Source organism: Pristiophorus japonicus, chromosome 7 (assembly GCF_044704955.1).
Source record: "Pristiophorus japonicus isolate sPriJap1 chromosome 7, sPriJap1.hap1, whole genome shotgun sequence".
Lineage (NCBI taxonomy): Eukaryota > Metazoa > Chordata > Chondrichthyes > Pristiophoridae > Pristiophorus > Pristiophorus japonicus.
In genome coordinates this window covers 10,367,530-10,394,854 of record NC_091983.1, presented here as the reverse complement: position 1 = coordinate 10,394,854, position 27,325 = coordinate 10,367,530, and the positions used below count along the sequence as shown (strand labels likewise).

At 51.3% G+C, this 27,325-nt stretch overlaps 1 protein-coding gene across 1 annotated transcript in view; it reads right to left on the bottom strand.

Moving 5' to 3' along the window:
• kcnq5a (potassium voltage-gated channel, KQT-like subfamily, member 5a) overlaps window positions 1-27,325 on the bottom strand; it is an 882,808-nt gene that overhangs the window by 35,286 nt on the left and 820,197 nt on the right. Inside the window, exons 4-7 of the mRNA XM_070884637.1 lie at window positions 26,736-26,911; window positions 25,276-25,401; window positions 20,300-20,410; window positions 1,951-2,046 (exon numbers count right to left, since the gene is read on the bottom strand). Of these exons, the coding sequence (XP_070740738.1) occupies window positions 1,951-2,046; window positions 20,300-20,410; window positions 25,276-25,401; window positions 26,736-26,911 (509 nt within the window). The remainder of the gene's footprint in view (window positions 1-1,950; window positions 2,047-20,299; window positions 20,411-25,275; window positions 25,402-26,735; window positions 26,912-27,325) is intronic.

Here is a 27,325-nt window from a genome sequence, read left to right as displayed (position 1 = left end):
AAAGGGAGTTAGATGTTGCCCTTATGGCTAAAGGGATCAAGGGGTATGGAGAGAAACATAGAAACATAGAAAATAGGTGCAGGAGTAGGCCATTCGGCCCTTCGATCCTGCACCACCATTCAATAAGATCATGGCTGATCATTCCTTCAGTACCCCTTTCCTGCTTTCTCTCCATACCCTTTGATCCCCTTAACCGTAAGGGCCATATCTAACTCCCTCTTGAATATATCCAGTGAACTGGCATCAACAACTCTCTGCGGCAGGGAATTCCACAGGTTAACAACTCTCTGAGTGAAGAAGCTTCTCCTCATCTCAGTCCTAAATGGCCTACCCCTTATCCTAAGACTATGTCCCCTGGTTCTGGACTTCCCCAACATCGGGAACATTCTTCCCGCATCTATCCTGTCCAGTCCCGTCAGAATCTTATATGTTTCTATGAGATCCCCTTTCATCCTTCTAAACTCCAGTGAATAAAGGCCCAGTCGATCCAGTCTCTCCTCATATGACAGCCCAGCCATCCCTGGAATCAGTCTGGTGAACTGCAGGAATGGGGTACTGAAGTTGCATGATCAGCCATCATCTTATTGAACGGCGGTGCAGGCTTGAAGGGCCGAATGGCCTACTCCTGCACCTATTTTCTATGTTTCTATGACCTATTTCCCTTAGCAGAGGGGTCAACAACCAGGGGGCATAGATTTAAAGTAATTGATGGTACAGCAGATCTTACTGGGCCGTAAATTGTGGCCGCATCCATATGTGCCCGCAGTAGCCCAGGTCGAGTCGGTTCTCGGTCCGCGATGCGCATGCGCCTAAAACTGGAATTTGCGATCTGTCGAATTGTCTTTGGACAGATCGCACGTATCCTCGGGAGAAGGGCCTTCGAGGGTGGAGATTTGAGCTATTTGCCTACCTCTTGCCCGGCGAATGTTCTTCAAATGTTTACACAAGAGTTTAAATAAATGTTACTACTTACTTTTATATTAAAAACCCTGTCTATGAAGGAAAGTTTATTTTTAACACTATTAAAACTTTTTTTTTTAAAGGTTAAAAAAAAAAAATTTCTGTAAAACATTTAGTTTAATGCAATGTCTATTAATTTTAAAAAGTGAAGTGTTTTTTAAAATTTATGTTGCCGTTTTATTTGATTTTTGGGATATTCTCATTGATGGTAATGGGAGCTTGGAGCCCAGAGCCTCCATTACTATCAGTGAGAATACTGCATTGTGATTGGTGGTCCAGGTCCACGTGATCCCAGGATATGCTTACGCTCCTGGAAGTCAAGGGCCTGTACATGGACTGCGTTTCTCCGGGACCACCAGGTACATTCATTAAAAACATTTTTATCAGAGGCGTCCACCCGCAGGAAGCCTCTGACCGCAATTTACGTGCCAATTGCGTGGTAGGGGAGACTAGAACTAGGGGGCACAGCCTCAAAATACGGGGGAGCCAATTTAAAACCGAGTTGAGAAGGAATTTCTTCTCCCAGAGGGTTGTGAATCTGTGGAATTCTCTGCCCAGGGAAGCAGTTGAGGCTAGCTCATTGAATGTATTCAAGTCACAGATAGATAGATTTTTAACCAATAAGGGAATTAAGGGTTACGGGGAGAGGGCGGGTAAGTGGAGCTGAGTCCACGGCCAGATCAGCCATGATCTTGTTGAATGGCGGAGCAGGCTCGAAGGGGTAGATGGCCTACTCCTGTTCCTAATTCTTATGTTCTTATGTAATGTTTTCTTTGTTGCTGAGCCATCTATCATCAGAGGATCCAATCAATGAATAGCTGATTGGTCACAGGAACATCTCCCTTCTTTAGGAAATATAATTGCCTTTGCTGAAGATCAAAATAAGCGGTTCATGTTGCTGCCTTGCCTGAGTCACACATTTCAGACCGAGTCGCACTCCACACTCTCCACACTGCCCCAGCCCACGTTGTAGACCCACACGACACCTACCTGAATGAGGCTGGCTGCAGGATGTCTTCTCTTCTCAAAATGCTTCTGCCGATGTTGTTCTTGAACTTTTAAGGCAAAGCCTGAGCCAAGAATTCCCTGCGATAAAGGTCATGAGAACATATAGGTCACACCCGGTCTAACATAGTGCTCCAACATAAGGCGCAGGAAGGAGAGAGTAAAGAATGGCGATAGTCCCTCATTCTGAATCTCAACTACTGGAAACACTTTGCTTCTCCCTCCCCTCTCCCGCCCACTCATAATATGAACACTTCTATCACATCACTCCACAATCTGCAGTGTTCTCATGAAAAAAGCCCCAATTTTTCATGTTTTTCCTCGTAATTCCTCCTACCAGGCAGCACCCCAGTGCATCTGTGCTGCACCCTCCCTAAACCCTCAATACCCCAGTGTGTGCTGCACCCTCCCTAAACCCTCAATACCCCAGTGTGTGCTGCACTCTCCCTAAACCCTCAATACCCCAGTGTGTGCTGCACCCTCCCTAAACCCTCAATACCCCAGTGTGTACTGCACCCTCCCTAAACCCTCAATACCCCAGTGTGTACTGCACCCTCCCTAAACCCTCAATACCCCAGTGTGTGCTGCACCCTCCCTAAACTCTCAATACTCCAGTGTGTACTGCACCTTCCCTAAACCCTCAATACCTCAGTGTGTGCTGTACCCTTCCTAAACCCTCAATACCCCAGTGCATCTGTGCTGCATCCTCCCTAAACTCTCAATACCCCAGTGTGTGCTGCACCCTTCCTAACCTCTCAATACCCCAGTGTGTACTGCACCCTTCCTAACCTCTCAATACCCCAGTGTGTGCTGCACCCTTCCTAACCTCTCAATACCCCAGTGTGTGCTGCACCCTTCCTAACCTCTCAATACCCCAGTGTGTGCTGCACCCTTCCTAACCTCTCAATACCCCAGTGTGTGCTGCACCCTTCCTAACCTCTCAATACCCCAGTGTGTATTGCACCCTTCCTAACCTCTCAATACCCCAGTGTGTGCTGCACCCTCCCTAAACTCTCAATACCTCAGTGTGTGCTGCACCCTCCCTAAACTCTCAATACCCCAGTGTGTACTGCACCCTCCCTAAACCCTCAATACCCCAGTGTGTGCTACACCCTCCCTAAACCCTCAATACCCCAGTGTGTGCTGCACCTTCCCTAAACCCTCAATACCCCAGTGTGTGCTGTACCCTCCCTAAACCCTCAATACCCCAGTGTGTACTGTACCCTCCCAAAACCCTCAATACCCCAGTGTGTACTGTACCCTCCCTAAACCCTCAATACCCCAGTGTGTGCTGCACCCTCCCTAAACCCTCAATACCCCAGTGTGTACTGCACCCTCCCTAAACCCTCAATACCCCAGTGTGTACTGCACACTCCCAAAACCCTCAATACTCCAGTGTGTACTGCACCCACGAAACCCTCAATACCCCAGTGTGTACTGTACCCTCCCAAAACCCTCAATACCCCAGTGTGTACTGTACCCTCCCTAACCTCTCAATACCCCAGTGTGTAGTGCACCCTCCCTAAACCCTCAATACCCCAGTGTGTACTGTACCCTCCCTAAACCCTCAATACCCCAGTGTGTACTGTACCCTCCCAAAACCCTCAATACCCCAGTGTGTGCTGCACCCTCCCTAACCTCTCAATACCCCAGTGTGTACTCCACCCTCCCTAAAGCCTCAATACCCCAGTGTGTGCTGCACCCTCCCTAAACCCCCAATACCCAGTGTGTACGGCACCCTCCCTAAACCCTCAATACCCCAGTGTGTACTGCACCCTCCCTAAACCCTCAATACCCCAGTGTGCACTGCACCCTCCCTAAACCCTCAATACCAGTGTGTACTGTACCCTCCCAAAACCCTCAATACCCCAGTGTGTGCTGCACCCTCCCTAACCTCTCAATACCCCAGTGTGTGCTGCACCCTCCCTAAACTCTCAATACCCCAGTGTGTAGTGCACCCTCCCTAAACCCTCAATACCCCAGTGTGTACTGCACCCTCCCTAAAGCCTCAATATCCCAGTGTGTGCTGCACCCTTCCTAAACTCTCAATACTCCAGTGTGTACTGCACCCTCCCTAAAGCCTCAATACCCCAGTGTGTACTGCACCCTCCCTAAACCCTCAATACCCAGTGTGTGCTGCACCCTCCCTAAACCCTCAATACCCCAGTGTGTGCTGCACCCTCCCTAAACTCTCAATACCCCAGTGTGTACTGCACCCTCCCTAAAGCCTCAATACCCCAGTGTGTGCTGCACCCTCCCTAAACCCTCAATACCCCACTGTGTGCTGCACCCTCCCTAAAGCCTCAATACCCCAGTGTGTAATGCACCCTCCCTAAACCCTCAATACCCCAGTGTGTACTGCACCCTCCCTAACCTCTCAATACCCCAGTGTGTACTGCACCCTCCCTAAACTCTCAATACCCCAGTGTGTACTGCACCCTCCCTAACCTCTCAATACCCCAGTGTGTACTGCACCCTCCCTAACCTCTCAATACCCCAGTGTGTACTGCACCCTCCCTAAACCCTCAATACCCCAGTGTGTACTGCACCCTCCCTAACCTCTCGATACCCCAGTGTGTACTGCACCCTCCCTAAACCCTCAATAACCCAGTGTGTACTGCACCCTCCCTAACCTCTCAATACCCCAGTGTATACTGCATCCTCCCTAAACCCTCAATACCCAGTGTGTACTGCACCCTCCCTAAAGCCTCAATACCCCAGTGTGTACTGCACCCTCCCTAACCTCTCAATACCCCAGTGTGTACTGCACCCTCTCTAAAGCCTCAATACCCCAGTGTGTACTGCATCCTCCCTAACCTCTCAATACCCCAGTGTGTACTGCACCCTCCCTAACCTCTCAATACCCCACTGTGTGCTGCACCCTCCCTAAACCCTCAATACCCCAGTGTGTACTGCACCCTCCCTAAACCCTCAATACCCCAGTGTGTGCTGCACCCTCCCTAAACCCTAAATACCCCAGTGTGTGCTGCACCCTCCCTAAACTCTCAATACCCCAGTGTGTACTGTACCCTCCCGAAACCCTCAATACCCCAGTGTGTACTGCACCCTCCCTAAACTCTCAATACCCCAGTGTGTAATGCACCCTCCCTAAACCCTCAATACCCCAGTGTGTACTGCACCCTCCCTAACCTCTCAATACCCCAGTGTGTACAGCACCCTCCCTAAACTCTCAATACCCCAGTGTGTACTGCACCCTCCCTAAAGCCTCAATACCCCAGTGTGTACTGCACCCTCCCTAAACCCTCAATACCCCAGTGTGTACTGCACCCTCCCTAAACTCTCAATACCCCAGTGTGTAATGCACCCTCCCTAAACCTTCAATACGCCAGTGTGTACTGCACCCTCCCTAACCTCTCAATACCCCAGTGTGTACTGCACCCTCCCTAACCTCTCAATACCCCAGTGTATACTGCACCCTCCCTAAAGCCTCAATACCCCAGTGTGTGCTGCACCCTTCCTAAAGCCTCAATACCCCATTGTGTACTGCACCCTCCCTAAAGCCTCAATACCCCAGTGTGTACTGCACCCTCCCTAAAGCCTCAATATCCCAGTGTGTGCTGCACCCTCCCTAAACCCTCAATACCCCAGTGTGTACTGCACTCTCCCTAAACCCTCAATACCCCAGTGTGTGCTGCACCCTCCCTAAACCCTCAATACCCCAGTGTGTACTTCACCCTCCCTAAACTCTCAATACCCCAGTGTGTACTGCACCCTCCCTAAACCCTCAATACCCCAGTGTGTACTGCACCCTCCCTAAAGCCTCAATACCCCAGTGTGTGCTGCACCCTCCCAAAACCCTCAATACCCCAGTGTGTACTGCACTCTCCCTAAACCCTCAATACCCCAGTGTGTGCTGCACCCTCCCTAAACCCTCAATACCCCAGTGTGTACTGCACCCTCCCTAACCTCTCAATATTCCAGTGTGTACTGCACCCTCCCTAAACCCTCAATACCCCAGTGTGTACTGCACCCTCCCTAACCTCTCAATATTCCAGTGTGTACTGCACACTCCCTAAACCCTCAATACCCCAGTGTGTACTGCACCCTCCCTAACCTCTCAATATTCCAGTGTGTACTGCACCCTCCCTAAACCCTCAATACCCCAGTGTGTACTGCACCCTCCCTAACCTCTCAATATTCCAGTGTGTACTGCACCCTCCCTAAACCCTCAATACCCCAGTGTGTACTGCACCCTCCCTAACCTCTCATTATTCCAGTGTGTACTGCACCCTCCCTAAAGCCTCAATACCCCAGTGTGTGCTGCACCCTCCCTAAAGCCTCAATACCCCAGTGTGTGCTGCACCCTCCCTAAACTCTCAATACCCCAGTGTATACTGCACCCTCCCTAAAGCCTCAATACCCCAGTGTGTAATGCACCCTCCCTAAACCCTCAATACCCCAGTGTGTGCTGCACCCTCCCTAAACCCTCAATACCCCAGTGTGTACTGCACCCTCCCTAAACTCTCAATACCCCAGTGTGTAATGCACCCTCCCTAAACCCTCAATACCCCAGTGTGTACTGCACCCTCCCTAACCTCTCAATACCCCAGTGTGTACTGCACCCTCCCTAAACTCTCAATACCCCAGTGTGTACTGCACCCTCCCTAAAGCCTCAATACCCCAGTGTGTACTGCACCCTCCCTAAACCCTCAATACCCCAGTGTGTACTGCACCCTCCCTAAACTCTCAATACCCCAGTGTGTAATGCACCCTCCCTAAACCCTCAATACCCCAGTGTGTACTGCACCCTCCCTAACCTCTCAATACCCCAGTGTATACTGCACCCTCCCTAAAGCCTCAATACCCCAGTGTGTGCTGCACCCTCCCTAAAGCCTCAATACCCAATGTGTACTGCACCCTCCCTAAAGCCTCAATACCCCAATGTGTACTGCACCCTCCCTAAAGCCTCAATATCCCAGTGTGTACTGCACCCTCCCTAAACTCTCAATACCCCAGTGTGTACTGCACCCTCCCTAAAGCCTCAATACCCTAGTGTGTACTGCACCCTCCCTGAAGCCTCAATACTCCAGTGTGTACTGCACCCTCCCTGAAGCCTCAATACTCCAGTGTGTACTGCACCCTCCCTAAAGCCTCAATATCCCAGTGTGTGCTGCACCCTCCCTAAAGCCTCAGAGCTTGATTTTCAGCGTGTTGCTGCCTCTGTTTTCGCCCCGGCGGCAATGATGGCACTAAGCTCTTTCGGGCATAGGCCAGCTTCCAGGGGTTTTTGGTGCCAGTTTTGCTGGGGCACGGAGCATTACCGCCCGGAAGAGGCAAGCCGCTGTGCAACGCCCCTGGTTTCAACACCGGCTCGACTTTTGGCTCCCGCCCGATCTGTTGCGCTCCGTAGAGCGCCCCCTGCTGGGCCCGCCAGTGAAAGCAGGCGGTCCAAGCTGTAGTGGCCGCAGTGGGGTAAGTAATGTCCACCTCAGGTAAGTGCGATTGTTTTTTTTGTTTTTTTTTGCGATTTATGTTGTGATGGCGTGAGTTATTTATTGGGAATGTTTTGGGTGTTTTTTTTTCAGGTTTCTTTTTCCCCCCCCCCCCCAGGCCTCTCTTTGAGGCTGGCTGTTTAGCTCGGGATTTTCGCAAGGTCAGTCGGCCTAGTGCCCTCAGAGAGGTGTGGAACGCCTCCCTTAGTGCTCCGCCCCACACTCAGGGCCCAGCTGCCCCATTTATCTGACCAAGACGCAAACTGTTCCCAGGCGCAAACTTTTCCGCCCCTTTAAGGGCAGCTGCACTGCCGACCAACAAGGAGTGGGCCGACACTAAAAGCTGTCGGGGGCACCGGCCAGCGAAGGCACTGCTCGCGGGGGACAATTTCGGGAAGCAGTCGGCGCCGTTCGGTAAGGAGTTGGCGTGTGCACGCCACGGCGGGAAAACGGGTGGAGCGGTCCCCTACACCGCTCCGCCCCTGATGAAGGACAGGTTGCAAAATGACGGCCCCTCTGCAGAGAGTTGGCGGCCATTCCGTGTCATCCTGTGGCCGTCACTTTCAGGCAGCCAGAGGCCTTATTGGGAGGGGCAATTTCTCCCCCCTTTACTCTTATACTCCAATCTCTTTATAATAAAGGCCAACATGATTTACTAATTGCTTGCTGTACCTGCCTGTTAACTTTCAGTGATTTGTGTACAGGGACACCCAGGTCCCTCTGAACACCAACATTTCCCAATCTCTCACCATTTAAAAAATACTCTGCTTTTCTATTTTTCCTACCAAAGTGGATAACTTCACATTTCTCCACGTTATATTCCGTTTGCCGTGTTCTTGCACACTCACTCAGCCTGTCTCTATCCCCTTGAAGCCTCTTTGCATCCTCCTCACAACTTACAATCCCACCTAGCTTTGTATCATCAGCAAACTTTGATACATTACACTCGGTCCCCACATCTAAGTCATTGATATAGATTGTGAATGGCTGGGGTCCAAGCACTGATCCTTGCAGTACCCCACTAGTTACAGCATGCCAAACCAAAAATGACCCGTTTATTCCTACTCTCTGTTTCCTGTCCGTTAACCAATCCTCAACCCATGCTAATATTAATCCCAATCCCATGATCCCTAATTTTGTGTAATAATCTCTTGTGTAACAGCTTACCGAATACGTTCTGAAAATCCAAATATACTTCATCCACTGGTACCCCCTTATCTACCCTCGCTGCAATCACATCTTTCCTGTCATGTGGTAACCAGAACTGAACACCGTACTCTAGCTGTGGCCTAACCAGTGTTTTATACAGTTCAAGCATAACCTACCTGCTCTTGTATTCTATGCCTCGTCTAATAAAGGCAAGTATTCCGTATGCCTTCTTAACCACATTATGCACTTGTCCTGCTACCTTCAGGGATCTGTGGGCATGCACCCTAAGGTCCCTTTGTTCCTCTACATTTCTCAGTATCCTACCATTTATGTATTCCCTTGCCTTGTTAGTCATCCCCAAATGCATTACCTCACACTTCTCTGGATTGAATTCCATTTGCCACTGTTCTGCCCACCTGACTAATCCATTGATATCTTCCTGCAGTCTACAACTTTCTTCTTTGTTATCAACCACACAACCAATTTTTGTATCGTCTGCAAACTTCTTAATCATGCTCCCTATATTCAAGTCTAAATCATTGCCATATACCACAAAAAGCAAGGGACTAGTACTGAGCCCTGTGGAACCCCACTGGAAACAGCCTTCCAGTCACAAACTCACCCATCAACCATTACCCTTTGCTTCCTGCCTCTGAGCCAATTTTGGATCCAACTTGCCACTTTGTCCTGGATCCCATGGGCTTTTATTTCCATGGCCAAAATCCATATACACTACATCAAATGCACTGCCCTCATCGACCTCCTTGTTACCTCCTCAAAAATTTCAATCAAGTTAGTCAGACACAACATTCCCTTAACAAATCCATGCTGACTGTCCTTGATTAATTCGTGTCTTTCTAAATGAAGATAAATCTTCATATGGATTAATCAAGAATTTTTTCCAATAAATTTTCCCACCACCGAGGTTAGGCTGACTGGCCTGTAATTACTCGGTCTATCCCTCTCTCCCTTTTTAAACAACGTTAGCAGTCCTCCAGCACCACACCTAGAGCCAGAGAGGATTGGAAAATGATAGTCAGAGCCTCTGCTATTTCCTTTCTTGCTTCTCTTAACAGCCTGGTATACATTTCATCCAGGCCTAGGGATTTATCTACTTTCAAAGCTGCTAAACCCCTTAATAATTCCTCTCACTATGTTTATTTCATCTAATATTTCACACTCCTCCTCCCTGATTGCATCGCCCCTCTCGTTTGTGAAAACAGACGCAAAGTATTCATTAAGAACCATACCCACATCTTCCACCTTCATACACAGATTACTTTGATGGTCTCTAATTATGCCCTGCTCTTCCTTTAGTTATCCCCTTGCTCTTAATGTATTTATAAAACATCTTTGGGTTTTTCTTGATTTTACTTGCAAACATTTTTTCATGCTCTCTCTTTGCTTTCCTAATTTACTTTTTAATTGCACCACTGCACTTTCTATACTCCTCTAGTGTTTCTGCAGTATTGAGCCCTCGGTATCTGTCATAAGCCTCCATTTTTTTTTCTTTATCCTACCCTGTATGTCCCTTGACATCCAGAGGGCTCTAGATTTGTTAGTCTCACCCTTTTTCTTTAAGGGAATATACTTTCTCTGAACCCTCACTATCTCCTCCTTGAATACTTCCCACTGCTCTGATACTGATTTACCTTTCAGTAGCTGTTTCTAATCCACTTTGGCTAAATCACATCTCAGCTTAGCAAAATTGGCTTTCCCCCAATTGAGAACTTTTATTCCTGGTCTATCTTTGTCCTTTTCCATAACTATCCTAAATCTAACTGAATTATGATCACTAGCACCAAAATGCTCTCCCACTGATACCCCTTCCACCTGCCCAGCTTCAGTCCCTAAAATTAAGTCCAGAACCGCCCCCTCCCTTGTTGGGCTTGCTATGTACTGGCTAAAAAAGTTCTCCTGAATGCATTTTAGGAATTCAGTACCCTCTATACCTTGCATCCTACTTTTATCCCAGTTAATAGTAGGGTAGATGAAATCCCCTACTATCACTGAGGCCACACCTGGAGAACTGCATACAGTTTTGGTCTCCTTATTTAAGGAAGTATATACTTGCACTGGAAGCAGTTCAGAGAAGGTACACTAGGTTGATTCCTGAGATGAAGGGTTTGACTTATGAAGAAAGGTTGAATAGATTGGGCCTGTACTCACTGGAGTTTAGAAGGATGAGAGGTGATCTTATTGAAACATATAAGATAATGAGGGGGCTCGACAAGTTAGATACAGAGAGGATATTTCCACTCATAAGAACAAAAGAAAATAAGAAATAGGAACAGGAGTAGGCCATAGGGCCCCTCGAGCCTGCTCCGTCATTCAATAAGTTCATGGCTGATCTGATCATGGACTCAGTTCCACCTCTCCACCCGCTCCCCATAACCCCTTATCATTTAAGAAACAGTCTATTTCTGTCTTAAATTTATTCAATGTCCCAGCTTCCACAGCTCTCCGAGACAGCGAATTCCACAGATTTACAACCCTCTGAGAGAAGAAATTCAGTTTTAAATGGGCGGCCCCTTATTCTAAGATCATGCCCTCTAGTTCTAGTCTCCCCCATCAGTGGAAACATCCTCTCTGCATCCACCTTGTCAAGCCCCCTCATAATCTTATACTTTTCGATAAGATCACCTCTCATTCTTCTGAATCCCAATGAATTCATGGGGGAATCCAGAACTAGGGGACATTGTTTCAGAATAAGGGGTCGCCCATTTCAATATGAGATGAGGAAGAATTTCTTCTCTCAGAGGGTTGTAAATCTGTGGAATTCTCTACCCCAGAGAGCTGTGGAGGCTGGGTCATTGAATATATTTAAGGTGGAGATAGACAGATTTTTAGGCGATAAGGGAATAAAGCATTATAGGGAGCGGGCAGGGAAGTGGAGCTGAGCCCATGATCAGATCAGCCATGATCTTAATAAATGGCAGAGCAGGCTCGAGGGGCCATAAGGCCTACTCATGCTCCTATTTCTTATGATCTTATGTTCTTATTATTTATGCACTTCTCAGAAATTTGCCGACATATTTGCTCTTCTATCTCCCTCGGACTGTTTGGGGGTCTATAGTTTGCTCCCAGCAATGTGATTGCCACTTTTTTGTTCTCCCGCTCAACCCATATGGTCTCATTTGATGATCCTTCTAACATATCATTCCTCCTCACAGCTGTAATTGTTTCTTTAATCAATACTGCAACCCCCCCTCCTTTTTTTACCCCCCTCTCTATCCCGTTTGAAAACCCTGTAACCAGGAATGTTGAGCTGCCATACCTGCCCTTCATTCAGCCATGTCTCAGTAATAGCTATAATATCATACTCCCAAGTGTCTATCTGTGCTCTCAGCTCATCTGTCTTATTCCCCAGACACCCTTGCATTGAAGTATATACCATTTAGCATTGCCAAACTCCCTAGTTGTCTATTTTCTAGCCTTTGTTACCTCTACTTTCCAAACTTGCTGACTAATTTTCTGACTTTCATTTCCAGCTTTGCTTCTCTCCCTTCTGAATTTACTCTGAGATTCCCATCTCCCTGCCAAGCTAGTTTAAACCCTCCCTAACAGCACTAGTAAACCCCCATGTAGCCCGCGAGGATATTGGTCCCGGCCCTGTTAAAGTGCAACCCGCCCGGCTTGTACAGGTCCCACCTACCCCAGAAACGGTCCCAATGCCTCAGGAATAGGTGTAAAGCTATGGATGCTGTGATTGGCGCAGAACCCTGTACATTGACTGTCCTCCCTATCACACTTCTTCCAATAGGTTATGCCAGGAACCACCTCGACTCAGTCTGAGGTACAGGATTTGTTGAACAGTTTCTACCACTTGATGCTGAGCACTGGAAGGAGCGCGTTTAATCAGTAAAGTGTAAAAGTGGGACATTTACCGAGTGAGCGGTGCGATGTTCGGATTGTGTCCCGACAGGGGGGTTCGGCCCGCCATTTCACAGGCCTGTAGTTTGTAGAGGGACGTGATCGGGGCCCAGGAGAGGCATGAGTTCGGGGCCAGAAGAGGCGAGGGCCCAGGGGCAGCACGGGCCCAGCCCACACTGCGATATATGTGCGCACTAGGTCCGTGCAGCAGAGCTGGTCTCCAGTCGTCTTAGGTAACCCTTGCCACTGGACCAAGACCTAGCGCTCTGTCAAGCCCGTGTGGTGGCTGGTGTGCAACGGCCAGCCCACGTTAAAAAAATCCACGCACAGGCATCTTCCACCCTTCAGGATCTGGAATATTAGGTCCTTCCTTGAAACACCTGTGAACTCATCCATTTTTGGCGTGGAAGCGAGTCATCCTCATTTCGAGGGACCGCCTATGATGATGATGATGATGGAGTGCATGTGACAGACCCCACTATTCACTGTGACAGCAGAGAACACACTCCCTCACCACAGCCAATTCCACCCAAAATCCCAGCATCTCTCTGCTCTGTTACCAGCCCTCTCTGTCAGGGTGTGCCTTTCCCCACCGCTTATGATGGGCTGTGAGAAATGATTCATGTTTTCCTTTACGTGAGGGATGCGCTCAAGTCAAGTGAAATGCTAATGTGATCTTTGGGACAATTAGCTCCATTCAAAAGCCGCATCACTTTTAAACACTTTCTGTTATGAAGCAGAGGCTCAGCAGTGAGCTTTAAAGAATTACCAGCCTTGCCATTCATGATTATCATCAGACAATTAGTTGTGAAACACCAAACTAATCGTCTTAGAAAACACTTTGCTGCTTTAAGAACAAACCAGGGCACAACAATTAAATAACTACAATCCTTCCCTTGTTCATCCTTGTTTTCAAATCACTCCGTAGCCTCACCCCTCCCTCTCTCTGTAACCTCCTCCAGCCCTACAACTCTCCATCTCTCTGTAACCTCCTCCAGCCCTGCAATTCTCCCTCCCTCTGTAATCTCCTCCAGCTCTACAACCCTCCCTATCTCTGTGAACCTCCTCCAGCCCTACAACCCTCTTTATCTCTGTACCCTCCTCCAGTCCTACAACCCTCCCGATCTCTGTAAATTCCTCCGGCCCTACAACCCCCCCCCATCTCTGTAATCTCCTCCAGCCCTACAACCCTCCCTATCTCTGTAACCTCCTCCAGCCCTACAACCCTCCCTATCTCTGTACCTTCCTCCAGTCCTACAACCCTCTCTTTCTCTGTAACTCTCCTCCTGCCCTACAACCCTCGCTGTCTCTGTAACCTCTCTGTAACCTCCTCCAGCCCTATAACCTCCTCCAGCCCCTACAACCCTCCCTATCTCTGTAACCTTCTCCAGCCATATAAGCCTTCCTATCTCTGTAATTTCCTCCAGCCCCACAACCTTCTGAGATCTCTGTGCTCCTTTAATTCTGACCTCTTCAATCCTAAAGAGACCTGGGGGTATGTATGCACAGATCGTTGAAGGTGGCAGGGCAGGTTAAGACAGTGGTTAAAAAAGCATACGGGATCCGAGGCTTTATAAATAGAGGCATAGAGTACAAAAGCTTGGAAATTATGACGAACCTGTATAAATCACTTGTTTGGCTCAACTGGAGTATTGAGTCCAATTCTAGGCACCACACTTTAGGAAGGATGTGAAGGCCTTAGAGAAGGTGCAGAAAAGATTTACGAGAATGATTCCAGAGATGAGGGACTTCAGTTACGTGGATAGACTGGAGAAGCTGGGGTTGTTCTCCTGAGAGCAGAGAAGGTTGAGAGGAGATTTGATAGAGGTATTCAAAGTTATGAGGGGTCGGACAGAGTCGATAGAAATCTAACGCCAGCAGTTTAACCCCGTCCTGTCCTGCCCGGTTTCCACTGGGCAGGGGAATTACAATTGTCCCTTGTGTTCAGGAGTTTTAGCAATGTGTAGTTGCGCCAGATAGAATTTAAGTAAATATCTGGGGTTAAGTTTCTGTAAGAAATTGTCACGTATTCAACTGTCATTGTAACCCATGTATAAGCTGACCTAAGTTGTATACCTTGAGAACACTGGTCACAGGGGGCGAACTTGTGGGAGACACTCCTAACCTGGACTTTCCGGTATAAAAGGGGAAGCTCCACCCATCGTCTGCCTCTTGAGGTCTTGGTAATAAAGGTAACTGGTCACAGAGTGATCTTTTCTCAAGTATGGGCCTCGTGTGTGTTTATACTGTATAGTAAGGACATATTATTGGCGACGAGAAACTGCGATTTAAACCACGCGAGCATGGCCACTAGCAGCACAGAAGAGAGGTACTGTGTTGGTGATGATTGGGACGACTTTATTGAGAGACTATAGCAAAGTTTTGTCACTAAGGAATAGTTAGGACAGGATTCGGCCGACAAACGCAGGGTTCATCTCCTGACGGTTTGTGGATCCAGAATGTACTCCCTGATGAAGGACCGTCTCGCGCTAGAGAAGCCGGCGGACAAGACGTTCGAAGAGCTCAGTAAGTTGATCGGGGAACACCTTAAACCAGCGAGCAGCATGCACATGGCGAGACACCGGTTTTACACGCACCGGCGGTGAGAAGGGCAAAGCGTTCCAGACTTCGTGGCAGATCTCCAGCGACTGGTGAGCCTATGTAAGTTCCCAGATGCATGCAGAGCGGAGATGTTGCGAGATTTTTTTATTGAGGGCATCGGGCACGCTGGGGTTTTCAGGAAACTGATTGAGACCAAAGACTTGACCTTGGAAGCGGTGGCTATGATAGCCCAGACAATTATCTCAGGGGAGGAAGAGATCAGAATGATTTATGGCAACAATCTTGGCTCAAATGTGGCAAACGACCAGGGAGTCAACATTGTTAACGCGGCACACAGTTCTCTAGGCAGGCAAGGACAATCAGACATGTCCCAGCATGCAGTCGAACCCAAAGAGGGAATTCAACAGAGACAATGGCTAGCTGAATGGCGATTCATGTCATCGCAATGGACAATGCGGCCAGTAATGGGGCCATCAACACCTGTTAATGGTGCGCTTAAGGACAGTTACAGAGACAGTCAGAGATGATCGACTGGTAATGGACCTTTTGTTTCCAACAACGGGGCCTCCAGCTCAACACCCAGCCAGAACTTGCAGGTATCAGCAATATACCTGCAGAAACTGCAACGTCAGCGGTCACTTGGCGCGTATGTGCAGGAAGCCTGCAGCCAGGTTGATGTACGAGGAGGACGGGCCCGATGTAAGCCCAACGAGGCCAAATGAATACTGGGGGAAATCGCTGGAAGCTGAAGTTCAGCGAGTTCATGTGGAGCACATATACAGTTCATATACCAGGACTCCACCGATAATGATGAAAGTGTTGCTCAATGGCATCCCAGTATTAATGGAGCTAGACACAGGGGCCAGCCAGTCCCTGTTGAGTATCAAACAGTTTGAAAGGTTGTGGGTGTCCAAGGCCAGGAGGCCAAAATTATTGCCGATTGACGCACTGCTATGGACATATACGGTAGTCGTGACCCACAAAGATTCGGAGAACAGGTTGCCACTCTGGATTGTCCCGGGGATAGTCCCGCACTACTGGGGAGGAGTTGGCTTGCTGTCATGAACTGGAAATTGGGTGATGTCAATGCAATTTCCTCTGTGGAGCGAGTATCATGCTCACAGGTCCTGGACAAATTTGACTCATTATTTCAACCCGGCATCGGCACTTTCATCGGGGCCAAGGTAGTGATTCACATAAACCCAGACGCCAGGCCAGTACACCACAAGGCCAGAGCGGTGCTGTACGTGATGTGGGAAAAGACAGAACGCGAATTGGATCGCCTGCTGAGGGAAGGCATCATCTCACCAGTCGAATTCAGTGACTGGGCGAGCCCGATTGTGCCGGTGCTCAAGGCGGATGGGTCGGTCAGGATATGTGGCGATTACAAGGCCACCATCAATCGGGTGTCACTCCAAGACCAGTACCCGCGACCGAGAACGGAGGATCTCTTTGCGACGCTATCCGGTGACAAACTTTTTTCAAAATTGGACCTGACCTCAGCTTTCATGACCCAGGAGCTGGCGAGTGACTCGAAGAAGCTGACCACCATCGCGACACACAAGGGGTTGTTTGAGAATAACAGATGTCCGTTCGGGATTCGTTCGGCCGCCACGATCTTTCAGCGAAATATGGAAAGCCTCCTCAAGTCGATTCCAAGGACGGTGGTTTTTCAAGACGGCATCCTCATCACGGGTCGTGATACTGAAGAACACCTCCACAACCTGGAGGAGGTGCTACGCAGACTGGACGGAGTAGGGCTGCGACTGAGAAAGGCGAAGTGCGTCTTTTTAGGTCCAGAGGTAGAATTCCTGGGGAGGAGCGTAGCAGCAGATGGGATCAGACCTACTGCGTCAAAAATGGAAGCGATCCAGAGAGCACCCAGACCCCGTAACATGACGGAGCTGCGTTCGTTCCTGGGGCTCCTGAACTATTTTGGCAACTTTCTTCCCAAATTGAGCACGCTTTTAGAGCCACTACATGTGCTCCTACGCAAAGGTCGCAATTGGGTATAGGGGGACAGCCAGGAAAGGGCTTTTGATAGAGCACGCAATTTGTTATGTTCCAACAATCTGTTAATGCTATATGACCCGTGTAAGAAACTAGTTTTAACGTGTGATGTGTCATCCTATGGGGTCGGGTGTGTGTTGCAGCATGTGAATGCCAATGGTCAGTTACAGCCGGTAGCTTTGCCTCCAGAAGTCTGTCCCGGGCAGAAAGGGGCTACGGGATGGTAGAAAAGGAAGCGCTAGCATGTGTATATGCTGTAAAAAAAATGCACCAGTACCTGTTTGGCAGGAAATTTGAGCTGGAGATAGATCACAAACCCCTAACGTCCCTTTTGGCTGACAAGAAGGCCATAAATGCGAATGCATCGGCCCGCATACAGAGGTGTGCACTTACGTTAGCCGCCTATGACTACACAATTCGGCACAGACCGGGCACTGAAAACTGCGCCGATACACTCAGCAGGCTCCCACTAGCCACCACTGAGGGAGCAACTGAGCATGATGCTGAGATGGTCATGGCTGTTGAAGCTTTCAAAAGCGAAGGCTCACCTGTGACAGCCGTGAGATTAAAGTCTGGACAAATAAAGACCCGCTACTGTCTTTAGTTAAGAAATGTGTCCTGAATGGGGACTGGGCAGCCACGTACGGGCCATGTCCTGAGGAGTTTAACCGTTTCATAGGCGCAAGGATGAATGCTTGATTCTGGCCGATTGCCTACTGTGGGGAAACCGAGTAGTCATGCCCCAGAAGGGCAGAGAGGTGTTTATCAGAGAACTTCACAATGAGCACCCGGGCATTGTCATGATGAAGCAATTGCCAGGTCACACGTTTGGTGGCCAGGGATAGATGCAGATCTGAAACTTGGTGTTCGCAGGTGCAACACATGTGCTCAGCTGGGCAACGCACCCAGGGAAGTCCCCCTTAGCCCCTGGTCCTGGCCCGCCAAGCATGGTCACGCATCTATGTGCACTACGCTGGTCCTTTCATGGGAAAAATGTTTTTGGTTGTAGTAGACGCCTACTCCAAATGGATTGAGTGTGTCATTTTAAATTCAAGCACATCCTCTGCCACGTTAGAAAGTCTACGGGCAATGTTCGCCGCCCATGGTCTATCAGATGTCTTGGTCAGCGACAATGGCCCATGCTTCACAAGCACTGAATTCCAGGATTCATGGCAGGCAATGGAATCAACCATGTCAGAACAGCACCGTTCAAGCCGGCCTAAAACGGCCAGGCGGAACGAGCAGTGCAGATAATCAAACAGGGATTGCTCAGAATCCAAGGGGGTTCCCTACAAAGCCGCTTATCATGCCTCCTGTTGGCCAATAGATCCCGACCACACTCGCTCACAGGGGTTCCACCTGCAGAGCTGCTAATGAAAAGGACGCTCAAAACCAGGTTATCCCTTATACACCCTACTATGAAAGAAATTGTTGAGAGCAGGCGTCAGTCATAATGTGACTACCATGACAGGAATGCGAGGGCGCGATGTATTGATGTCAATGACCCTGTTTTTGTCCTTAATTATGCTGCAGGGCCCAAATGGCTTGCAGGCACTGTGATTGCCAAAGAGTGGAATAAGGTTTTGGTAGTTAAACTTACCAATGGACAAATCTGCCGCAAACACATGGATCAAACTAAAAGGAGGTTCAGCAACCCCATAGAAGAAGCAGAGGAAGAACACAACGTAGAGTTTACTCCACCACAGGTGACCAAACACCGGAACCAAGTGGAGGAGAACCCAGTCACTGTGGGCAGTCCGGACAGACCTGAGGCACCGCAAACAGCAGACACTCAGGCCAGCACCCAACAACCGGAGCCCCATCTCAGGCGCTCTACAAGGGAACGTAAACCACCAGAGAGACTCAACCTGTGATCCCAATAAGACTTTGTGGGGGGAGGTGATGTCATGTATTCAACTAGCATTGTAACCCATGCATAAACTGACCTAAGTTGTACACCTTGAGAACACTGACCACAGGGGGCGAACTTGTGGGAGACACTCCTAACCTGGACTTTCCGGTATAAAAGGGGAAGCTCCACCCACCGTCTGCCTCTTGAGGTCTGGGTAATAAAGGTAACTGGTCACAGAGTGACCTTCTCTCAAGTATGGGCCTCGTGTGCATTTATACTGTATATTAGAAATATTTTTACAACCAGTGTCAGCATCTAGTTCTCTCAGGTGACGATCATAGGAACAGGAAGAGGCCATTCAGCCCCTCGAGCCTTTTCCACCATTTTATTAGATCATAGCTGATCTGTATCTCAACTCCATTTATCTGTCTTTGTTCCAGATCCCTCGATATCCTTTCCCAACAACATTAATCTCAGTCTTGCAAATTTCAACTGACTCCACAGCCTATTAGTGGTGGGGGGGGGGGGGGGGGGGATGTTTGGGGGGGGGAGGTGTTTGGGGGGGGCGGGGGGGAGAGTTCCAGATTTCCACGACCCTTTGTGTGACGAAATACTTCCTGATTTCACTCCTAAATGGCCAAGCTCTAGTTTTAAGATCATGCCCCCTTGTTCTGGATTCCCTCACCAGAGGAAATAGTTCCTCTCTCTAACCTTTAATCATCTTGAACACCTCAGTTAAATCATCCCTTAATCTTCTAACTCAAGGGAATACAAAGCTGCCCTTATAATGTAACCTTTTAATCCTGGGTATATGCAGAGAGGATGTTTCCACTGATAGGGGAGACTAGAACTAGAGGGCATGATCTTAGAATAAGGGGCCGCCCATTTAAAACTGAGATGAGGAGGAATTTTTTCTCTCAGAGGGTTGTAAATCTGTGGAATTCGCTGCCTCAGAGAGCTGTGGAAGCCGGGACATTGAATAAATTTAAGACAGACGTAGACAGTTTCTTAAACGATAAGGGGATAAGGGGTTATGGGGAGCGGGCAGGGAAGCTGACCTGAGTCCATGATCAGATCAGCCATGATCTTATTGAATGGCGGAGCAGGCTCGAGGGGCCGTATGGCCTACTCCTGCTCCTATTTCTTATGTTCTTATTTATAATTCTGGTCAATCTGCGCTGATCTCCGCTGAGGCCAACATATCCCTCCTGAGCTGTGGTGTGGAACATGATGGCTGAATGTTGAGTAAAACTGCTTGTACTTCCCCAGCGCTGGGTCTCAGCCGCAAGCTTTGACTAGCACGCCTCTTGCAACAGGGAGAAATCCAGTCCGGTGCTTCGATAGGGCCAGTTTGGGCCCGTGGGCTCGGGCGAATGCCAACTGCTTTCATTCTGCCCCGGTTTCTGGCGCTTGGTACGGCCTCGCAGACACTCACCGCAGGAAGCGCAAAGAAGGAGATCCCAAGGAGAGCGAATCCTGCCGACAGCAGCCTCCCGAGCCACGTGGTCGGAGTCTTATCCCCATAACCGATGGTTGTCAACGTAATCTAGAGGGGAAAACCAGAATTGCATCTTACAGCAGATGTGCACCCTTCGCTGAAGCACTGACCACACTCGACCAGCTCCACTGGGCGGGCACATTGTCCGCATGCCTGACACAAGACTCCCAAAGCAAGGGCTCTACTCAGAACTCCTTCACGGCAAACGAACCCAAGGTGGACAAAGGAAACGTTTTAAGGACACCCCCAAAGCCTCCTTGGTAAAATGCAACATCCCCACCGACACCTGGGAATCTCTGGCCAAAGAGCGCCCTAAGTGGAGGAAGAGCATCCGGGAGGGCGCTGAGCACCTCGAGTCTCGCCGCCGAGAGCATGCAGAAAACAAGCGCAGGCAGCGGAAGAAGCGTGCAGCAAACCAGTCCCACCCACCCCTTCCCTCAATCACTGTCTGTCCCACCTGTGACAGAGACTGTAATTCCAGTATTGGACTGAACAGTCACCCAAGAACTCATTTTTAGAGTGGAAGCAAGTCTTCCTCGATTTCGAGGGACTGCCTATGATGATGATGACCTGCACCCACATCTACTGCCACCAGTCATGGATCCTAATGGGCCAAAAGCCCAGCCTGTGCTGGGAGAGGGGCCTCACTGGGGCTGAGCTCACTGACGCTATGGTAACGGGGGCAACACAACTCAGACGGCAGCCCCAGGGGTGGGGGATCAATCGAGACATTGCATTACTGACAGAATATCAGGGATGGGCAGGGCAGGATCCTGCTCTGGCCCAGAGCGACCCTGGAGCGTCACGGCCTTCTATGTCACTCGAAGACCAGATACTCACACCTGCCTCTCCAGGGGCATTGGGTTACAGGAGTGACAGGTCATTCCATCTTTCAGATTGAGTCCTAGTCCCTTCACTCGTCACTTTCTGAAATAAACAGCAGTGAGGATATTAAGCGACGTGGCCCACTCTGTGTTATGTATGTAACAACTCGATAGACTGAATACTGTAAACTAACACAGGTACAAACCTGGCTCTGCTTTGTTAGGGCCCAAAGTGATTATATTACATGATGGGCTTGCCTTTTATACCTGGGCCGCACACACGTGCGTACAGCCCAATGACCTCCGACAGTGGCGCCACCTGGTGACGGGTAACCCCAGGCATACATACATGACAATCTGTATCCCGGAGACATTCTCTTGACCTTCATCCTGCAACCGGGATGAATTTTGATTGTTAGAGTTCCTGAGAAAGTGAGGGGGAGCGAGAGCCGGGGGCGGGGGGGGGGGGGGAGGAGTGAGGAGGAGAGATAGAGGGAGAGTGAGGAGAGAGAGTGTTTGGGAGAGATGGAGTGGAGAGAGGGGGAGAGAGAGCAAGAGGGAGAGAGGGAGGAGGAGGGGAAGGGAGAGAGAGAGAGAGAGAGAGTGAGGGGGAGAGAGGTGGAGGGGGAGAGAGGTGGAGAGAGGTGGAGGGGGAGAGAGATGAGGGGGAGAGAGTGAGGGGGAGAGAGTGAGGGGGAGGGAGGGATAGTGAGGGGGAGAGTGAGGGGGAAGGAGAGTGAGAGAGTGAGAGGGAGAGAGGGAGAGGGAGTGAGGGGAAGAGTGAGGGGGAGTGAGGGGGAGTGAGGGGGAGGAAGAGAGAAGGGGAGGGATAGTGAGGGGAGGGAGAGAGAGGAGGAAGGCGAGAAGGGAAGGGAAAGAGGGGGAAAGAGAGAGGGAGAGGGAGAGTGAGGGGGAGGGACATTGAGGAGGAGGGATAGTGAGAGGGAGAGAGAGGAGAGAGAGGGGAAGAGAGAATGAGGGGGAGGGAGAGAGTGAGAGGGGGAGAGCGAGGGGGAGGTAGAGAGAGAGAGAGGGGGAGGTAGAGAAAGAGAGGGGAAGGGAGAGAGTGAGGGGGATGGAGGGGGGTGGAGAGGGGTGGAGAGAGAGAAAGGGGAGAGAGAGAAAGGGTGAGAGAGAGAGGGGAGGAGGTAGTGAGGGGGTGAGAGAGGGGGAAAGGGAGAGAGTGAGAGTGATGGAGAGAGTGAGGGGGAGAGAGAGAGTGGGAGGGAGAGCGAGGGGGAGGTAATGAGGGGGAGGTAGAGAGAGAGAGGGGAGGTAGAGAGAGAAAGGGAGGGAGAGAGTGAGGGACAGGGAGATGGGGGAGGGAGAGAGGGGGAGGGAGAGAGTGGGAGGGAGAGAGGGGGAGGGTGAGAGAGAGGGGTGAGAGAGGGGGGAGAGAGAGAGGAGGAGGTAGTGAGGGAGGGAGAGTGAGGGGGAGAGAGAGTGAGGGGGAGGGAGAGAGTGAGGGAGAGAGTGAGGAGGAGAGAGTGAGGGGGAGAGAGCGGGGGGAGAGAGTGAGAGGGGGAGAGAGAGGGGGAGGTAGAGAGAGAGGGGGGAGGTAGAGAGAGAGAGAGAGAAAGGGGCAAGGCGAGAGTGAGGGCGAGAGAGTGAGGGGGAGGGGAGGGGCAGAGAGAGAAAGGGAGAGAGAGAGGGGAGGAGGTAGTGAGGGGGGGAGAGAGGGGGAAAGGGAGAGAGTGAGAGTGAGGGGGAGAGAGTGAAGGGGAGAGAGTAATTGGGAGGGAGAGAGAAGAGCATGTAGTGAGGGGGAGGTAGAGAGAGAGGGGGAGAGGTAGAGAGTGGGGTGGAGAGAGGGGGGAGGGAGAGTGGGGGAGAGGGAGCGTGGGGGAGAAAGAGTGAGTGGGATGGAGAGTGAGGGGGGTGGAGAGTGAGGGGGTGGAGAGTGAGGGGGAGGAAGAGTGAGGGGGAGGAAGAGTGAGGGGGAGGGAGAATGAGGGGAGGGAGAGTGAGGGGGAGGGAGAGTGAGGGGGAGAGAGAGTGAAGGGGAGGCGGAGAGGGGGGGAGAGAGAATGGTGGAGAACGAGTGATGGGGATGGAGAGTGACGGGGATGGAGAGTGAGGAGGAGAGCGAGTGGGGAGAGTGAGGGGAGGGAGAGTGAGGGGGAGGGAAAGTGAGGGGGAGGGAGAGTGAGGGGGAGGGAGAGTGAGGGGGGGAGAGTGAGGGGGAGAGAGTGAGGGGGGAGGTAGAAAGAGAGAGTTGGAGGGAGAGAGTGAGGGGGAGGGAGAGAGTGAGGAGGAGGGAGGGAGGAGAGGGGGAGAGAGGGGAAGAGGTAGTGAGCGGGAGAGAGAGTGGGAAAGGGAGAAAGTGAGGGGGAGGGAGCGAGTGAGGCAGAGGGAGAAAGTGAGGGGAGGGAGAGAGTGAGGGGGTGGGAGAGAGTGAGGGGGAAAGAGTGAGTGGGAGGTAGAGCTGAAAGGGGGAGGTAGAGAGTGAGGGGGAGAGAGTGAGGGGGAGTGAGTGAGGGAGAGAGGGGGAGGGAGAGCGAGAGGGGGGAGATAGAGAGGGGGGAGATAGAGAAGAGGAGGTAGTGAGGGAGGGAGAGTGAGCGGGAGAGAGAGTGTGAGGGGGAGGGAGAGAGTGAGGGAGAGAGTGAGGAGGAGAGAGTGAAGGGGAGGGAGACTGAGGGAGAGTGAGGGGGAGGGAGAGTAAGGGGGAGGGAGAGCGAGGGGGTTGCAGAGCGAGGAAGAGAGTGTGACGGAGATGGAGAGTGAGGGGGAGGGAGGGAGAGGGGGAGGGAGAGAGAGGGGGAGGGATAGTGAGCGGGAGACAGAGGAGGGAGAGAGTGAGGGGAAGAGAGAGTGAGGGGGAGGGAGAGAGAGAGGGCGGCAGGGAGAGTGAGTGGAGTGAGGGGGAAGAGAGAGAGAGTGAGGGGGAGGGAGAGTGAGGGGAGAGAGAGTGATGGGAAGGGAAAGAGGGGGAGAGAGAGGGAGAGAGAGAGGGGGGGAGAGAGAGTGAGACATTGAAAGGGAGGGATAGTGAGGGGGGAGAGAGAGGAGAGAGAGTGAGGGAGAGAAAGAGCGGCAGGGAGAGAGTGAGGCGGAGAGAGTGAGGGGGGGAGAGAGAGAGGGGGAGGTAGAGAAAGAGAGAGGGGGAGATAGAGAGAGAGAGGGGGAGAGAGAGCGTGAGAGAGAGAGTGAGGGGAGGGAGAGTGAGGGGAGGGAGAGTGAGGGGAGGGAGAGTGAGGGAGAATGAGGGGGAGGGAAAGTGAGGGGGAGGGAGAGTGAGGGGGAGGGAGAGCGAGGGGGTTGGAGAGCGAGGGAGAGAGAGAGAGGGGGCAGAAAGAGGAGAGAGAGAGAGTGAGGGGAAGAGAGAGTGAGGGGGAGGGAGTGAGGGGGAGGGAGGGGGGTAGAGAGAGGGGAGCAGAGAGAGAGGGGAGGAGAGAGAGAGAGGGCAGGAGGTAGTGAGGGGGGGGAGGGACAGAGTGAGGGGGATGAAGAGAGTGAGGGGGAGAGAGTGAGTGGGAGGGAGAGAGTGGGGAGAGAGAGCGGGAGAGAGAGGGAGGGAGAGAGAGAGAGAGGGAGGGAGAGTGAGGGGGAGAGAGTGAGGGGGAGAGAGTGAGGGGGAGAGAGTGAGGGGGAGAGAGTGAGGGGGAGAGAGTGAGGGGGAGAGAGTGAGGGGGAGAGAATGAGGGGAGAGAATGAGGGAGAGGGAGTGAGAGGAGGGAGGGAGAGAGAGAGGGAGGGAGAGTGAGGGAAGGAATAGGGAGAGTGAGGGGGAGAGAGTGAGGGGGAGGGAGAGAGGGGGGAGAGAGAGTGAGTGGAGAGAGAGTGAGTGGAGGGAGAGTGAGGAGGAGGGAGAGTGAGGGGAGGGAGCGAGTGGGGGAGGAGAGTGAGTGGAGGGAGAGTGAGTGGAGGGAGAGTGAGTGAAGGGAGAGTGAGGGGAGGGAGCGAGTGGGGGAGGAGAGTGAGTGGAGGGAGAGTGAGTGGAGGGAGAGTGAGTGGAGGGAGAGTGAGGAGGAGGGAGAGTGAGGAGGAGGGAGAGTGAGGGGAGGGAGCGAGTGGGGGAGGAGAGTGAGAGGAGGGAGAGTGAGAAACCTTTGCAGAACAGCCTGTCAGTGTGGACGATGTACTCACTGTGCCCCACCACAGAGCATCGGCATATGTGGCAAACTGAGCGTTGGAGTCCTTCTCGACCAGGTAGACGAGGAAGGAGGAGAAGATCAGCACCAGGAAGCCGATGTACCAAGCTGTGATCAGCTCCTGTCAGGAGGGAAGAGAACAGCACAAAGTCAGGGCCTCCTGGGACTGTCCTTGGGCAACACAAAGGTCAAGGGTTAGTGTGAAAGGCTTGGAGGTGCTGGAGCGGATGGGGAGAGCACATTGTTGCTCAGGAACTTCATAACGTCAGGTGCGAAAACCAACATTGGCTGCTTAGCAGGATGGGAATGCTATACCTGAAAGTAGTTCATCGGAACACAGGAATAACTGGAGAGAAAGACCAAGATCCATCTAATTGGCCTTCTATCAACCTGGTAGTCGCTTGATCTGACGATAATGGAGTTGACCAATCACAGCAATCAATGTCTATTGATGAACCTACAGCAGACCCAGACATGAGGTGAGGAAAGCCCCAGTGGTGGAGAGCTTTGGGAACCAAAGGTCCAAAAATCACCTCTTCCTCCCGAGCTCCCTGCACTCACCACACGTCCTCGACCCACATTCTTCTCTTCTTCGGTGGTACCTCGTATCGAGGATGACTTGCTTCCACCAGAGCTAGGCCTTGGTCCAGTGGCAAGGATTAACCAGGACGACTGGAGACCAAGCTCTGCTGCGCAGACCTAGTGCGCACACATATCGCAGTGTGGGCTGGCCCGTGCTGCCCCTGGGCCCTCGCCTCCTCTGGGCCGCGAACTCACGCCTCTCCTGGACCCCGATCACATCACTCTCGGAGGTGCGGCGGAAGAGAGCAGCACAGACAGAGCTCGCAGTGAAAGACTGCAGAAGGGTTTTACTCATCACTCGTATACTGGATCCCAAAACGTTATTTGCTGAAAGAAATCTCAAAAATTTACATGTGAATGAATCGATGCTAACTGCTTCCGCCGTCTCCCGAGGGAACGGGTTCCACAGATTGTCCACTCGCTCTCTGAAATATTGTTTCCACAGATTCGTTTTGAATTTCCCTCTTCAAGCGCAGGACGTGTCCTCTGGTTCGACGGCTCTGGCCCAGGTGAGACAGCGTGTCACGGTCTACATCATCCGGTCCCTTGAGAATCCTCGAAACAGCAGTTTCCCATTTTTGTAACCTTCCACTTCTCCGACCCCCACATCGAAGCAGCCCTGGACACGTCCCCACCATCAGTTCCCGTTGTGCGGTGTGACCTTTGAACCCAAACCTTCAGCCTATCTCGGAACTGGACGGTCGGAGCGAGAAGGAAGGAGGCTCGGGGGGGGGGGGGGAGGGGCGGGGGGCGGGGGAAGAGGCGCCGTGGGAAGAGGTGGTCGCCACGGCAGCGATGGAGAAAGCTCGCGGTACGAGGCGGGGCGGGCAGCGGTCGATGAATCTGTTGCGCGAGGTTACCCGACTGACCCACCTTACTGTGTGCATAAACCACGGACCCCAGCAGCTTCCATGTGCCCCCCCGGCGGTCCATTCTCACCATGCGGAGGATCTGCAGGAAGCGAAGGCTTCGGAGGGCCGATGTGGCAAATATGTTGCGCTGGGTCCCTGCGGCGATGACTGCGATGGAGGCGATTAGCACGATGATATCTGGAGAGGGGAAGGACAGCACGTCAACACCCACTGCATGAACAGATTTCTCGCCAGGTTTCTTTTGCTCTCTGTCCCAAATCTCTTGTATTGAATCTTTTCTCTCTCTGTCCCCTCAATCTAGACCCTCAACCACGAGAAACAGTCTGTCAGACCTGTAAAGTCCTTACACAATACCACAAACCCACACGAGGCACTCTGTGACCTACACCTTTATTCACAGGACCAAGAAGTGATGACCCTGCGTAGGACCTCCCTTTATATACCTGGATGACCAGGTGAGGAGTATCTCCCACAAGTTCACCCCCTGTGGTCAAGGTGTACATTTCTCAGGTGTATACAGTATTGCAGTGTTGTTACATGAAGGTTACATATATGACATCACCTCGCCCCCAATGTCTTATTGGGATCACA